General features: G+C 39.4%; 1 protein-coding gene across 6 annotated transcripts in view; it reads right to left on the bottom strand.

The window, feature by feature from the left end:
* LOC145993918 (sodium-coupled monocarboxylate transporter 2-like) overlaps positions 1-16187 on the bottom strand; it is a 386054-nt gene that overhangs the window by 72916 nt on the left and 296951 nt on the right. For all 6 annotated transcript variants that reach the window (XM_083129842.1, XM_083129839.1, XM_083129844.1 and 3 more), the window contains 2 exons: positions 14403-14580; positions 13783-13869 (listed from right to left, as the gene is read on the bottom strand). In XM_083129842.1, coding sequence (XP_082985968.1) covers positions 13783-13869; positions 14403-14580 — 265 coding nt within the window. The remainder of the gene's footprint in view (positions 1-13782; positions 13870-14402; positions 14581-16187) is intronic.

The following is a 16187-nucleotide window of genomic DNA, read 5'->3' as shown; positions in this document are numbered from 1 at the left end:
TGAAAAGAAAGGAAAAAGTAACCTTCCAGAAGATGCAGTTGCCAATCTTAAAATTTGAGAAGAGTCTTATTCACCAAGCCCGTACCTGAGAGGGGTCAGATTATCCCATTTAGCCGTCAGACTATCCCATTTAGCCGTCTGAGTTTTAGCCGAGGTGAAATTAGAACATAAGGTATTGGAAGACAGTGGCAGGCTAGGATTACCATAATTTGCAGCTCTGTGTGTGTGTTACTGAAAGGCTATAGTGGAGAGTGAAATAATACACAGTTATATTTATATGAACATATATATATATATATATATATATATATATATATATATATATATATATATACGCAGATGAATTGCGTCTTACATAAAGCTAAAGTCAACCCTCATGTGTGAATAAGCGCGCGTAACGCGTAAGTCTCGCAGGTAGGTAAGACGAGCAGAGCCGCGCTCGCTGTGAAAGAGGTTGAGTTGACAGTAGCATCGAGACGTTCGTCGCGTCCAGTTAAGCAGCTGCCGTGTGACCGATCAGTGGTTGTGCATTTTTCTTCGCCTGTGCCTCATTGTCTACACGTTGGTAACGTGATAGCCCGTAGTATATTTGGGTATACAAACTGACGAAGTGAGTAAATAAGTGCCTTGGCAATTGGCACTGTCATTGCATTTGTTGTGACATCCTTGCCTAGACTCATTCTCACCCAACTGGTCAGTAGGTACCCCAAGTTGATATCATCCTGAAGATGAGACCTGCTCGAAAAAGGTATTTAAAGGTTTATGAAGTCCTTGCCTTGACTGATTCTCACCCAACAGGTCAGTAGGTACCCCAAGTTGATACCTTCCTGAAGATGAGACCTGCTCGAAAAAGGTATTTGAAAAGCTTTATGAAGTCCTTGCCTTGACCCATTCTCACCCAATATATCGATAGGTGCCCCTTCCTGGAGATGAGGCCTGCTCAAAAAAGGTATTTAAAGAAAATACATTTTAAAGTTTTATGAAGTCCTTGACTTGACTCATTCTCACCAAACAGGTCATAGATTCCTGAAGATGAGGCATGGTTCAGAAAGGTATTTGAAAGCTTTATAAAGTCCTTGCCTTGACTTATTCTCACCTAACATATCGGTAGGTGCCCCGAGTTTAATTTTGAGACAGCGTCACCACTGTGCGTTTTGAAGGACGGACGTTGCAGGCGAGAGAGTTTTTAGTATTCTAAATCAAAAAACAGTGACGCAACCACAAGGGGGCATGGGACATTGCCCCCCCCCCCCACCCCAAACCTTGACTGAAATGAGTTCTATGGATGCAAGGGTGGCAAACATTGACAGCCAAGTGTACCTGCAGGGTACAACTAAAAATTTTATACAAATAGAAATACTTTTCGTAAAATGTTCTTGCTTGCCGAACGCCGAATGATCTAAATGAAAATTAGTTGTAAGATTGATTGATTGATTTTTGTTTTAAGTACACTTTACGCACAGAAAGGATAATTGGAACTGGACCTACAGTTTAAAGTGCGATCCATACCACTGTGCCTCCACCAGGTATCGAACCCGGGACCCCTTGATCACCATCGGCGAGGCACAAAAGTTGTAAAAGAGAGAATGCATTTTCATCCCGTAAAATTATTTGCACCCTATTAAATCAATATTGAGCCTGCAAAAAAATTGGATCTAGAAATTTTCTTCCTCGCTTCGCTCGCAATGTTTCATTGTTCTCTGCAATGCATTGTAAATTTCCAGACAAAGAAATAAGACTTGTCTTAATTGATTTTGTTTTAATGCATGAACAATTGTTTTTGAGGAAAGGAAATGTGCACATTTGGGATACAATTTTTGTAATTTTCGCTGTTGGTTTATTGTGAGATGGATGAATTGGATGTGTCAGTGGCGTATACTGGGCACCATATCATAGTGTTCGAATGGACAAAAAATTGCTGGTGGGCGGTTTTTTTTTTAACTCATTTGGGGTGGCGGGTTGAAGTGATGTGACTGTGATTAAAAATATATACCTCATAAATAAAACATGAAAATATACACTGTTAGTAATTAAAGGATTTGAAGAAATTCATTCTTATTTGCCTAAATGAGAGGCCCATATTGTGAAATATTATGTAGGCCAATATACGAGAATAAAAATGAAATTTCAACCTACCTATTTTTACAATTTTAAGTTCAGGTACTCCTTGTTGGCGCAGTAATAACGTCATTGCCTTGAAACTAAGGGATCCCGGGTTCGATGCATGGTGGTTTAGATACCATTTTAACTGTAGCTCCGATCCCCATTAGCTTATCTGTTCATAAAGTGGACATATAAGAAAAATCCATAACGATTTGGAGCTTATTGTCATTTGTAAGCCGAAAAGACAGCTTGTTAATTATGTCCCTCATTTCAGTTCACTACACAACACACAGTACATATTATTGACAAAAATACAATCCCCTCACTACTGTATTCACACGCTGCCTCTAAATAAATTCCACGCACCAAGACCACTCGACGCGATCTAGACTAGACCTGGTCCTTGTCATTTCGGTAAACCATTCCCGATCAGCCAACAATTTTCTACTCCCCACTGTATCTAGTTGCTTGAAGGTCAACGACCTCTTTTTCAACTCCTCTGGAAGCGTTCAATGATGTTCTTGTCCCTGCCACATGACACTTTCCCCTTTGGTCGCGATAATTTGGCTTCAAAATTCCCCATTCCTGGGAAGATTACATGTTGGGAAAAATTGGTTTGCAACATTGACGCAGACTGTTGAGGAAGTTCAGAGGGTTTTTTCCCCACCATATGCAATCCTGTTCACTCTCCTGTAACAGTTTGACTCCACAATTCCCCGATCTTGGGGAAATTACATGGTGAGAAAAATTGGTTTGCAACATTGATCGGAGCCCTGTCAAGCTTACCCGTCACCCCCGTGGAGTTGCCCGCCAGCTGGGCCAGACCATGGGGCCAGCCGTCTCGCGAATTCAAAGAAAGTGGGCAATCTTTCCAACTTCTAAGAAATCAGGTTCATCTTCTTAGGGCCGGTTGTATAAACATCGCTAACTGGAGATCAAATTTGATCTACGATCCGGTAGTGAACTAAGTTCAAGCTTCTATCATGTTGTATAAAGCTAACTGTCGATTTGTCGATCTTAGATCAAATCCTGATCTTGGGTCAAAGAAATACGTTTGGCAACGTGGCAAATCCAGACATGTCGCTAGTGTGCGTGTGATGTTGCCAATTGTCCAACACTGAACAGTAAACATTTTAAAGTCGGTTTCGGAAAATGCATGTATTTAATATTTGAATAAAGAATAAATCTGAGGTGCTGGACGTACTAAATATTCGAACATGTTGCAAATTTAGTAAAATCACTTAAATTAGATACTAAACTGCCATTTATTGCTTGTGCGAGTTCCACGTGGATGATTTGTCATTGACAACGAAAACAGCTATGGGTTCTCGGTTGCAAAGGGGAGAAGAATATGCTTGCATAAATAGAATTTTGTAAAGAAATCTGAATTTCTTTTTAATGCTAAAAAGAGATATAACAACTTTCTTATACTCGGATTTGGAGCTATTGTTCATGTAAGGAGATGTTTATTATATTTATTTTGTTATTACACAACATGTTACAGGTGGACCATTAGTTCCTGTAAGTAATATACGGAATTTTCCTTGCACTTGAATAGCCTACGTTGTGAAATGTAAAATGTGTTTGCGTTTTCCCGAATGGAAAGAAATGTTGAAACAACAGTGGCGCTTGTCCTCTCGGATGTAAATTATGCACAAAATAAATAATATTCAAAATAAAATATGTGTAATTTATATATCGGGAGGAGAGAAAGCTTTACCAACTAAAATGCAACGTGCTCGGTTCATAAAGCAGTAGATATATACACTACAACCAAAGTTACATGATCTGTTCCATTCTGCGGACAACATTCAATTGCAATAACACTTGGCTGGATGCAGTAAAGCCTAGATAACCCCGAATATACGCCTCTGAGATGTGTAATGTATTTAAATAATTTAGGAGAAGGTGGGTACCCGCGAACAGAGGATAGCAGCATACAGTATGTGTTTTCGTGAATTGCGATGAGATGACAACACCTGTTTATAACTGTAAGACTTCTCTCCATGAAACGTTCAAGTTGCAAGGTGCTTTTATTTTAAAAGTCATGATTGGGCTGGATCATTAATTCTGCTACATCAAAGGCAGTGGTCTGATTTAAGCACCTTGGTACCGTAGAACCTACAAAATCAATTAGGTGGAGGTTATTGTCGCATTCTTCGTGACGCCTCAAAGTTACTTAAGAACTTCACAATTTCTAATGTCAATTTGGGCATAAACATAAGAACATTGCCATTTTCAAGTTGATCCTGAAACATAAGAACGTCGTACAATACTGCAACGAATTTCCAAAATGCGTTACACAATACAGCAAACCTTATTGTAATCTCAATACAAGAACCTTCACCAAACTAGAATTATTTCCAACTAGGAATGCCTTTTTTTACTCTTTGATTGTTTTCATCAAGCATGCAGTGATATGGAAAAATTTAATATAAATAAAAATGAAAACTCAGATTTCAAATTTTTAACAATTCAATCACGCAATTTATTCATTATTAAAGGTTAACAACAAGTAAATATTACCTTTTCCAAATTATAATAACAAGATTACGTCGTATAAACCGTCAATAAAATTATTCATAACATTTAATGTATTGTTGACAAATATAAATCAAACAAGACGTTACGTCATTTTTGACGATGACTAGAGACAATTTGATAAACAATTTTATCACGTATCTTACCATACTTCTATTTACAATTCAAATAACCTGAGGCAAGTATTCAATAGAAGTTCAAAATTTGAACCAGCAAAATTTAGAATCTACATTTTTTTACTTGCCTTTGTATTTATACTTTAACTGTTTTGAGATCAACACAAAATCTAATAAATTTAATATTTCAAATCATCATCATCATTATTAATAGATTTCCTAGATTGTGGAAATTTATACTAAGAGGTTTATGACAAATATGAATCAACATTTTTTACGTCGAAGGTTACCTAGATGCTCATCCGAAGTAAGTAATTTAACTAATTCATGTAGTATTATAGTTGTGGGAAATTGATGTTTTGTCGGGAATGTCATACCTTAGTATGTGTTCCAGCAAAGTTTTCAAGAATAGCCACCACCATATTGCAGCTATCCGCAAATGTGGAGAAGGATTTCACAGTAGGATGAAGCCTTGTAGGAGGGAGAAATTAACCGGTATTAATTTTTCCGTACAATAACCATAGCGCTATACCCTGTCCCAGTCATCTCTGAAGCAAGGCCGAGCAGAGTGTCAGAGAAAGGGAGGAAATCGAGTGGGCAGAGGGAAGCAGTACACGCTGCTGGGAAGGCTGATAACTTGTTACAACCCCCCCCCCCCACACACACACACTTTACCTCCGCACTCGAGGTTCGGTGCACTTCGAACTTGGCTCAGATTTTTTCTAGGGGTATCTTTCTGTGTACGACAATGCACGTGGGTTGCTACAAGTCAACATAATTAAATAATTAATTACAAGAGACAACGGATAACCTTTGCGAGACCTTATTTCTATAGGGAATAAATTACCTTGTCCAGCATTTGTGAAATTATAAACGGAAATTTTGGGTATTTCTATAAGTTTAATTAACGTAAAATTTGAAGTATATACAAGTCGTATCCGAAAGTTCATTTCTCTAATTATCGGGCCAAAACTCTAATTTTGATGTTGGAATCTCTATTGTTTGTACCTGGATGCTTTACATTTCATGAATTACATCTGGAGTATCCTTGTCACAAGGTAGACTCGCGTTACTCCAAGAAACGTCTTAACAGGCGCGAGGTCGCCCGATGTGTACATTTCTCAACCTCCACGGTGACAAGGCACTAGGCTGACCGACGCACCGTAATTACTTCAAAATAACATCCAGTACAAACTACCCTTTTACCTGTATACTGGACACCAAGGCACTAGCTTGCCCGGCAATCCAATCTCTTACAGCATCCGTTTCAGGAGACCTGTCCTCCGGTCCTAGCTGACCGAAGCAAAAACAGCCTCTTCCTTCCAAGTGTCAGTTCCAACAGCCGACCTCCCCCACTCTCATCTGGGAGTTTATATACGTTTTGTTGGCGTCTGTTGCCAACGGCCCTTCTTTCAAAAATTTAATCTTTAACAGCTAAACTGCACGCCTTTCTTTTGAACGTTCGAAACACGAAGAAAGAACAGAGAGCTACATGGATTTTATACATGGAATATATAGGAACCTAAAAATGAATAAGAAATTGATTTACACTAATCACACATATATATGTTTATACACTTGATTACCCAATTAATTAACATATTAATAAATATTTCAATAAGAAAAAAAAACACTGTTGCCCTGACATGGGGGCAGGGTAACAGATTCCCCCTCCCCAGCGTTACAATTCAATCTGAAATTTAATTTTCAGTCTGTGTGAATTGTCTTAAAGTCACTGAAAAAGTTAAGCACTGTATCTGAAAAGAAGAAAAAGTTCACTGATAACGTTATTTTCACTACACATCACAACCGTCTCTCTGAAAAGAAGAGTCTCGATTTCACTGCACTAAATATCCTATTTCCACACGGTTTCTTCCTCCGGGAATCCTGGAACCTCCTGGACATCTCGGTCATCTGGTCATCAGGACTGTTCCCAGGTTCAGACATATTCAGCTCCTCCACCTTCCAAAGAACATGTCCGGCTCCCTCTCTAGGGTCGACTCAGCCCCCTCCTTGGTCCATCCGAAGATCCTCTTGCTCCTTAGTCCCCTAGTTCTTGAGTCTGTGACTTCTGCAGTACTCGGTTCGACTCCTGCCGAATTTCAACTTCAAATGCTTTCAAAAAGTTCTATCGTTCGATCACACGACCCGATTTTAAAATGGCATCGAACTGCCATCCTTCAGCGTTCTCTTAGCGATGAAAATCTCATGTCCTCGTGTGCAGAATATTCATCTACTTTTATCGGTAAGAGATTCACATAACATAAAATCCACACAGTCCGCAATTTTAAATCTTACATTCACAAGAAATGGATTTACCAGGATACTAATGTGTAGTGACAATAAATCAGTAACTTAATTACTACTGTACAAACTAGAAGTCGACTTTTCGGCTTATTTATTTTTCACATCCCTTCTACCCCCTCCCCTTGAGATGTATTCTCAGGGTAGAATTTAGGGACGAGTGCTTTCCCTCACACTTCTCAAATTTCTTCTCGGGATGACCTTCAGCTGGTCAACGTTAGCCAGAACTCTCTTCCCCTCACCCTCCTTTTCCAAAACAACATTATTTGGAGTAGTTAATTTCTGAATTCTGTAACTTCCCTTGAATTTCGGGAAAAAGCACGCAATTTGCTTATTAAAAACAGACGAAATTCTATGCTCTTGAAGCATTACTCGATCTCCGACACGAAGATTAACCCTTCTTCTGCCTTTATTGTAGGTCTTTGACGCCTTTCGCCTCGTCTTCTCTTCTTTTTCTCTTGCAAATTCGAAAGCCACGCCCATTCTTTCCTTTAACTGTATGACGTAATCCATCTGTCACTCCGGCGTGACGTCCTACCCGGTTCCATCTTCCTTCTGAAGCTCCATTTTCCGAGTGTCATGCGGTGTGTACAAATCACGTCCAAAGAACAAGAATGACGGCTTCAATCCAGTCATCGAATTCGTTGCATTATTAATGGCAAAACTTATCGCGTCCAAGTTTTCAGCCCACGACGAGTGTTCCTTGCGCAACTTCCCAAGTGCTTGCTTGATTATCTTAATCGCTGCTTCTGATTTATTTCCCTTCGGTCTATATGGCGTAATATAGACAGGCTTGCAATTCACAGAACGCAACGTTTGTGAATACAGTTTGCTTCGAAATACACTCTGGTTGTCACTGACAACGTATTTCAGGAATCCTGACTGAAAACAGTACTTCAAAAAAAAAATGCGAGTTCGTCCTCGCCGTTGTAGTTCTAAGCGGTGTCAAACTAATGTGCCTTGAGAACTCATCTTGAATGACGAAAGAGTACTTGTATCTCCCTTTCGTACTTGTAGGCAGTGGTCCAAAAATATCCAGAAACACTTTGTATCCAGGCGCAGTAGATTTTCTCGAGTTCATAAATCCCATCTTTCTGCTGTTGTCAGGATTATACTGAAGACAAGTGATACAACTTTTGCAATAGTTACTGACATCTTTGACTACTCCATCCCAAGTATAATTCTCTAGGACCTTAAACAATGTCTTTCCATGTTCTAAGTGCGCAGATAATAAATCATCGTGCGAAGATTTAAGTACTTCACTCTTCAACTTTTCTGGTACCCACAGCTTCAATCTGGAGCTAAACGGTGGATAAAGTCCAGTGTTTTCGTCAACGAAACGGTAAAGCAGTCCATCATCGTCGAGACAGGAATGTTGCAGATAAAAGTCAAATTTTCTCTTCTCTGGAGCATCCTTTATTTCAACTTCTTCTCCATTTAAACATCCAATTAATTTCGACAAGTAAGGATCACTCTGTTGTTCTTCTTTCCACATATCTTTATCGTTAGGATCTACGGACGGCGAAGTTTCTTTCTGTCCGTCCGTCTGTCTTCCGCTTACAGTGTTGCCAGCTGCATCTGTAAACATCGCTTCCTTTTTCTTTTTCTGCTTCCGGTCGAATTTCTGATACACTTTGCCTTCGACTTTAGGAATCTCATGGTGTTCCATTATCATCCCATCAGGCATCTCTAATCTGAAATATCCTTCAGACTTGATATCCTCTATCGGATAATTCTCTTCTACATCGGAAGATCCAATGTAATTCTCCCTCTCGGAGAATCCCGCTTCGATCCTTGACAAGTAGTCAACCGCTGTGTTATTTCTACTGGCAATGTATTTTACGGTAACTGGAAACCTGGTCACCCTGTTTATCATTCTGTTTATGTGGCTCGGAATGTGAGAAGATTTCAAGATATCCACGAGCGCAGAATGGTCAGTGTAAGCTATCACTTCCGGTGCTTGCAGAAAGTAATATTCAAATTTCTCCAGACCCATGGTCAACGCAAATAACTCTTTCGCTGTAACAGAATAAGAACGCTGAGTTTCAGACAGCTTCTTACTCCCAAATGCAACAGTCTGCAATTTTTTGGTTTTATCGTCCTCCTGAGTGACGATATAGCCAAGTGCTATGTCAGAGCAGTCTACAAACAAGTGAAACGGTTTCGAAACGTCAGGAATCTTGAGATCAGGACTATTTACAATTGCATCCTTCAACTTCTGCAAACTCTCTTCTTGTTCTTTTCCCCAAGAAAATTTCCTATTTCCTTGTAACAAGTCTGTGATCGGTTTGGATATCTTTGCTTGGTCCTTTATGAAATCTGAGAGAAAATTTAAAAAACCTACTAGTCTCCTAACTTGCTTGATATTTCTCGGGTGCTGCAATCACTCTGCTTGTTTCCTCTTACTTTCCGCACACGATATCATATTTTCTGAAATTGTAAACCCAAGAAAATCAATTTTCTTTCTGAAGAGACGCGACTTTCGATAACTAATCCTCAGTCCTTTGTCTTTCATCTTTCCCAGGACAAAATCCAACACTCTCAGTTGTTCTTCCTCGGTAGCGTTCGCAATCACTACGTCATCATAATAACATATTGCATCAGTTTGATAATGCTCTCCTAGCGTCTTCTGCATCAGTTCCGCAAGGTGAAAAGGTCCACTACGACAGCCATAAAATAACTTTTGTATCTAAACGTTCCCATTTCTGTCAAGAAACCTGCATATTTTCTTGTATCTTCAGAAATCTGCATATTTGCAAATGCAAACGGAATATCCAGAACTGTAAATATAGTTCCCCCAGAAAGCTTACATATTGTCGACCTAATGTCAGGTATATCTCTACGTCTAGCCTCCATTCTCTTATTCAAGCCTTTGCTGTCGATGATCACTTTACATGTGTTATCTCTCTTCACATGAAGGATAGGCGGTGAAAGGTAATCTGTGTCACCCCTTTCAATGATCCCGTCTTCAAGCATCTGCTCAACAGCCTGCTTCATTAATTTCCTCTTTTGCTCAGAAAGTGGTCTAGGTTTCGCTCGGAGCGGCTTCTCGTTATTCACATCCAAACGAACCTCGTAATCCTTTGCTAATCCCGGTTTATCTTGAAAAACATCAATATGCCTTCTTAATATGGCAATCAATTTCGGCTTGTTTTTCTCTGAGATATCGCTACCCTCCATCAGCATGGCAATCCTTTTCTCTTCGTCAACCCCCTCCTCTTTGATGTCGCTGCTACGTGTCTACGCTCCGCATGCAGAAACGTTATCTCGGACTCCTTCGACTCCATCCGTGGTCGAACTCAGTCCGCTTGAACCAACAGCATCAACGCTGTCACGTGTCGACGGCGCATCAAAAGGCATGATTTTCGAAAGATCAGGCTCAATTGCCCACCCGTTACGATGAATCATGGGTATAAGTCCCAGCCATTAATGTCCTTCCCATTAACATTTCATGATTAGCATTAGATAACACAAATATCTGATCCCGAGCCTTGTGTCCGTGAAACTTAATATTCACGTAAGCGCTCCCCAAAAATTCCACATTTCCTTCCGCAAGTATTACTTTAGTTTTACAACCCTTCAATTTCACTCCATTTGTCTTCATTTTCTCGAAAACCTCCAAAGACACAAAGTTATTGGACGACGCAGTATCAATACATGCGTGTACTTCCACGTTAGCCACGTTGCATAAAACAATAGGTTCCCTTATCTCTTTAACATTTACATTGTGAGGTGAAAAATTTTCCTCTTTGTAAAATTTGCAGTTTCCACGCCACGAACTTGACAAATTTGTGGTGACTCTACGCGTTTTTTGTTACTTCCTTCCCACGTTTATTTATCTTGTTTTGATTTGATTTGTGATTTGAAGCTCGGCAACCTTTTTGTCCACAAGTGTATCATAATTTATTTCTCTGGCAATCTTCCTTCGAAAAGCGGTTCTGTTTGTTTTCATCCCTCACCGCAAGCCGCGAGGGTGGAGGGCGTGAAACCACATGTTCAGCCCTCAAGCGCTCGACTTTCGAGCGGTCAAAACCAATAATCACAGGGTCCAAGAAAGTATCAGATTTCATTCTCCCTCCCCCCTCTTCTTCGCATTCCTGCTTAACCGACTTTCTCAACTCCCAGCTGCGAATTTCGTCTTCAGAAACGAAAGACTTGAATCTCTGCCTTTCCAAAAACTCCGCTTGCAATTCCAGCACGTACTCGCTCATTTCTCTCATAGAAGTGAATGTCTTGTTGTACAAATAATCCCTAAATACCGGATTGCAGTGCGATTTCACAAAGTCAATTCTCTCCTGTGCAGAAGCCGAATTCCTTATCCTACTAAAATGCCTGTCAACTTTGCGAACGTATTCCGCCAATCCCTCGTTAGCAAGTTGAAACCTCTGAGACAAAAATAACTCTGCTTCTCTGTGATAATCCAATCCATGAAAAGCCTGCAAGAATTTATGCCTGAATTGTGAAAAATCACCGAACGGTTCCGTGAACAAAAAACACTCTCTCGCTTCATCTCTCAACGAAAGAGGAATAAACTGCTTCAGAAGATCATCTTCAGCAATTTTCAGCATTCTCGCGTAATCTTGAATCCTATCCAGATACGAAAAAACATCTTCCTTCCCTACATTTGCTTCAAATGTCGGAAGCGGCAAACTAATTTCCTCCATTGTCACTCTCGGACCGCACCTATGTTCCTCAACAACAGAAAGTTCTGACGCGGTCGGGCTGGACCGGCTCGAGTTACCAAGCAACATTCTTGTAACTTACCCTTTTCTGTTTCGCAACATCATCGGTTCGATCCTCGTCCGTTTCTCTCCTTAACTTTCAAAGCAAAAAAATCTCGTTCAATATCCTGCGACAGGCCCCCAAATAAATATGTTACTAGCTTGGCTCCCCACACTTTACCTCCGCACTCGAGGTTCGGTGCACTTCGAACTCGGCTCAGATTTTCTAGGGGTATCTTTCTTTGTACGACAATGCACGTGGGTTGCTACAAGTCAACAAACTTCAGTCGCTCCGCCTCAACGCAATCCCTCTCACGTGTTCATTGGTGAGGCCTTTTCGCGTCAGTACTTGGGCAGACTTGTTTTCGTTCGCATACTCCAGAGATAATGGGGCAGGGTAGAAATATGAATTGACTGTCAGTTATAAGTATATACAACACCAGTGTTTCAGACTGAGAAGCTACGTTCTAAGAAACACCTGAAAAATGTTGTTGCTTATAGGCCTCGCTCGTTGCAGAACAGACTTCACTGTTGCTTCTGTTTAGCGACAGTTACTGTCCTCTATATTTTTGTAATCAAGGAGAAGCAGCACCCTTCACGCTGTTAAGTGTGGATAATATTTGAATTATGTTAACCGTGTTTGGTTATCAACATTCATTGTTTGTAAAGTTGTTTATGTATAAAAATGTGAGAAAAGTCATCTGGGAAATTGATCTGTAAGTAATGTATTAAATCGTTGTTAATATGATGATATTTATTCTAAGTTGAACCAATGTGTGTCCATAAATTAACCACTGCGCACATACATGACACAGACAATGTTTTTTTTGTTCTTTTTTAACATTTTTGGGTATTGTTGTAACACTTCTATCGTTCAGTTGAAAATTACGATACGTACTTGTTTCAAAACAAAAGCAATAACATAGCAAGACAAGACATCGATCATAGGAGTGGTATTGGGTAGCGGCGACAACAAACGCTTGGTTGCCAAGTGCACACGCCAGCATTGTTGGATCACATCCCATGTCCAATAGATGAATTTCAGGTGTGAAAATCTTGCTTTCTGGTATATACCACATCCGCTTGTCCCCTTTTCCTGAAATGCCCAATTCAAAATTCTTCATCTGGAGACCGAGAGGACTGTATGCTGTGTACAACAGAAAGCACGATTTTTGCATCCGGAACGTACGTACCACCTATAACCATTAAGGTTGTTCTTCCTACCAAATTTAACATATATCAGTTGCCAAACATAGGTGTTCGGGCTAGTAGCTAAGCACCACACTCACGATAACACATAATATCTTCCTCAAAACTGCTTTATCAAACATTCGTTTTTTTATCACTACCAGGAAAGTGGCACTACATAGCTGGTGATATTTTAAAAGTATTTTTTTCATGAGACTCTAAGACAATTCTTATGTTTATCTCTTTGCTGACTTCACTTTCATTACTCTGGGGAAATGTCTTGCAATACAGCATAGGTGGCCTATTGCATAATTTTCTCAGGGACAAAGTACACTTATGTAAAAGTGATACCTACTGAAATTAGTGATGGAGTTATGTCATATCACTATGCTTCACATTAAACTACAATGTCAAATTATTTCTATTTTTTTTCATAATGAGAAGACCAAAGTGAAAGAAATATAGAGCGTGTAGGAGGTATGGAGTTAGGGCCACACACTTCCTTGATCACGACCGAGAGTGGGGGGTGATGTGATCAGCACCATGCCCCTGCTGCCTTTACCCCTCAGAGTTTCCTCCAGGTACTCACTTTATACAACCCTGAGTGTGTACTGGAGTCACTTGAAACGATGGAAAAAATCCCAGTTCTCCCCAGCCGAATATCGAACCCGGTTCTCTGGCATAATAGTCAGACACCATAATGACTGAGCTACAGCCATGAAAATATTATTTTATAGAAAAGGACTCAATTTTTCTATGTTTCTCTCTAATATGTACATATAAAAATGGAACTATGCAATTATACTTACTTTCGAGTTACACCAAGGATAGAACATTCCCAAAGTGAACAATCCTCCTATTGCGCCGCATGCCAAACTGTTTACCGTAACCATCATCTGTAAAATACAGTGTTTCATTAGAATCAAACGAAAAATCTAGAACATACATCAAAATTCTATATTGTTTTAAATTAATTACTTTCTACACTACTTCTGACGGTTGGAATTTGGAAAAAAACACAAATGGAAAAATTCAACGCCACATCAAAATCAATTTGTTGTATAAATATATTGAATCTAGAGAATACGTACAATAGCATTTACAATAATTTAATATAAAGCTTTGTAAAGTGTTAGTGTGTACTTTATCACTCATTACTTTGTTTCACATGAAGATGTGTAGAGTAGGTGAAACATCGTACAAGTTTGAAATTCAAGATTAGAACCTCATTATTAAAAATGCCATTATTATTATTTATTTTTAAATTGTAAAATATTTTCAACAGCAGAACTTAACATTCAACTAGACTTTAAAATTATAATACGTATATGTAATTTTCACATTAAGCATGTAAATATGATTCTATATTCTTAAAATATGCAGAGATTAGTAGCTGTGAGAGGACGTCATTTCAAGACTTGTACCATACCTGGTTTATTGTTCCAAGATAAGGAATGAAGAAAACTATACCAAACACAATCAATCCGTATAATGCAGAAATCCATTTGGCAAACCTAAGAACCTTATCATCTGGCATTCTCCATTTGGATGCAACGAAGTCCTCCATGGTGATGGTGGCAAGCGAATTGAAAACAGTAGACAATGTGCTGTTAATATAATTCACATTACATTAATACTTGTGAAAATCTAACATTTACGATTTCATGCGTGGACTATACATTTAAAACTGGCATCACTGCCAGGAAAAGGTGATAACACTGTGCATGTGCTATCAGAGGGTGAGCATTGTCAGTTAGGGCCCATGTGGATACGTGAAGTTCCAAAAGTGGTCTGTGCAGCGAATGCTGTTGCGTATGTATGAGGTTGAACTGAACACTATTTTGTTCACTGCCCTAAAACATGTTTAAGGAGGTAGAACAGCTATTGTGGTTCAAAATCCAGGTGGACTGTGCACGAGAATGTTATCAAGACTTGCATGAAGCCTGTAGCAACAATACCTAGCCATATCTGATGGTTGCACAATTGGTAAGTGCATTTCTTGAGGATGTTGAGATGTGTCAGTGATAACGACCTCAACATGAGAAAAGTTGCATCATACTGGGCTATGCATATTGTCACCATTGTGCAATAATCAGATACGGCTATGTATTGTTACTACAGGCTTCATGCAAGTCTTTGTCACATTCTCGTGAACTTTTACCACGGGCCACCTGGAGTTTGATCCACAATCGCTGTTCTACCTTTGCAAACATGTCTTAGGGCAGTACACAAAATGGTGTTTATTTCAAACTTGTACATATACAACAACACTCGCTGCACCGCCCACTATTAGTACTCCACACATCGACATGGTACCCAACTGACAATGCTGAATGCCTGTAAGCTCATGCCCGGTGTTGTCACCTCTTCCTGTTGCCACCATTAAATCAACAGGCCGTTATGGTCATTTTTAATAGGCAAATTGGTTAAAATTTATTGACACTGTGTCAATTTTATAACCACAATATGCTCTACGAGTACTAAGCCCAATTTATTGGTTATACATATTGAAAATAAATAGATAAGTGAAATGAGTAACACGTTGCCATAATTGATTCTCCCACCGCTTGACATTGATTGCCATGTATCGTAAATTTCAAAGGCATGTTCCTCGATATCTGTGGCAAATATCCTTGTCTCAAAACTATGTTTCTCTATTTTGTGGACAGATTTCACTCCATAAATTGATCCTTGTGAGCTTTAAACTGCAGACTAGGCTAATCCTCGTACACATCAGAAGTGCACGTCGCAGTTAGTTATCTATTCAGTAGGTTATATTTGGTTGGTGAGATTCAAGTGTCCGACAGACATCTACTTCCAAATGCTATGTAAAAGTAATCAAGAATAATTGATTAGTCAGAGAAGTTTCCTTATATTCATCTCCACACTTTGGCCAACACTCTGCTAACGATTCGATTCCACAGAAAAAGAAGTCAGGATTGTGTGAAGAAGTTCTCAACCTCATGTTCGTAATATCTGTCATCTGTGAATTTTTATTTTGGCAAATCAATGGCGGAAGGGAACGAGATAAATCGGGGAAATCTGTAGGTTGAGAAAGGGTTTCATTCTAACTCCCTGAGGTGTGGCGGCTCGTGACATTTCTTAGACAAATGCTGTTAACCACTTGCCTGACACTTTATTTTCCCAAAAGTGGTCCATATTTTACACATTTTTTTTATTGTGTGTTTGTAATGTACCGATATCGGCAATTAAG

This window comes from Lepisma saccharinum, chromosome 10 (assembly GCF_977018435.1).
Source record: "Lepisma saccharinum chromosome 10, izLepSacc3.1, whole genome shotgun sequence".
Classification (NCBI taxonomy): Eukaryota; Metazoa; Arthropoda; class Insecta; order Zygentoma; family Lepismatidae; genus Lepisma; species Lepisma saccharinum.
Note: the sequence above shows the minus strand (reverse complement) of the source record. Positions and strands in the feature narration are given on the sequence as shown.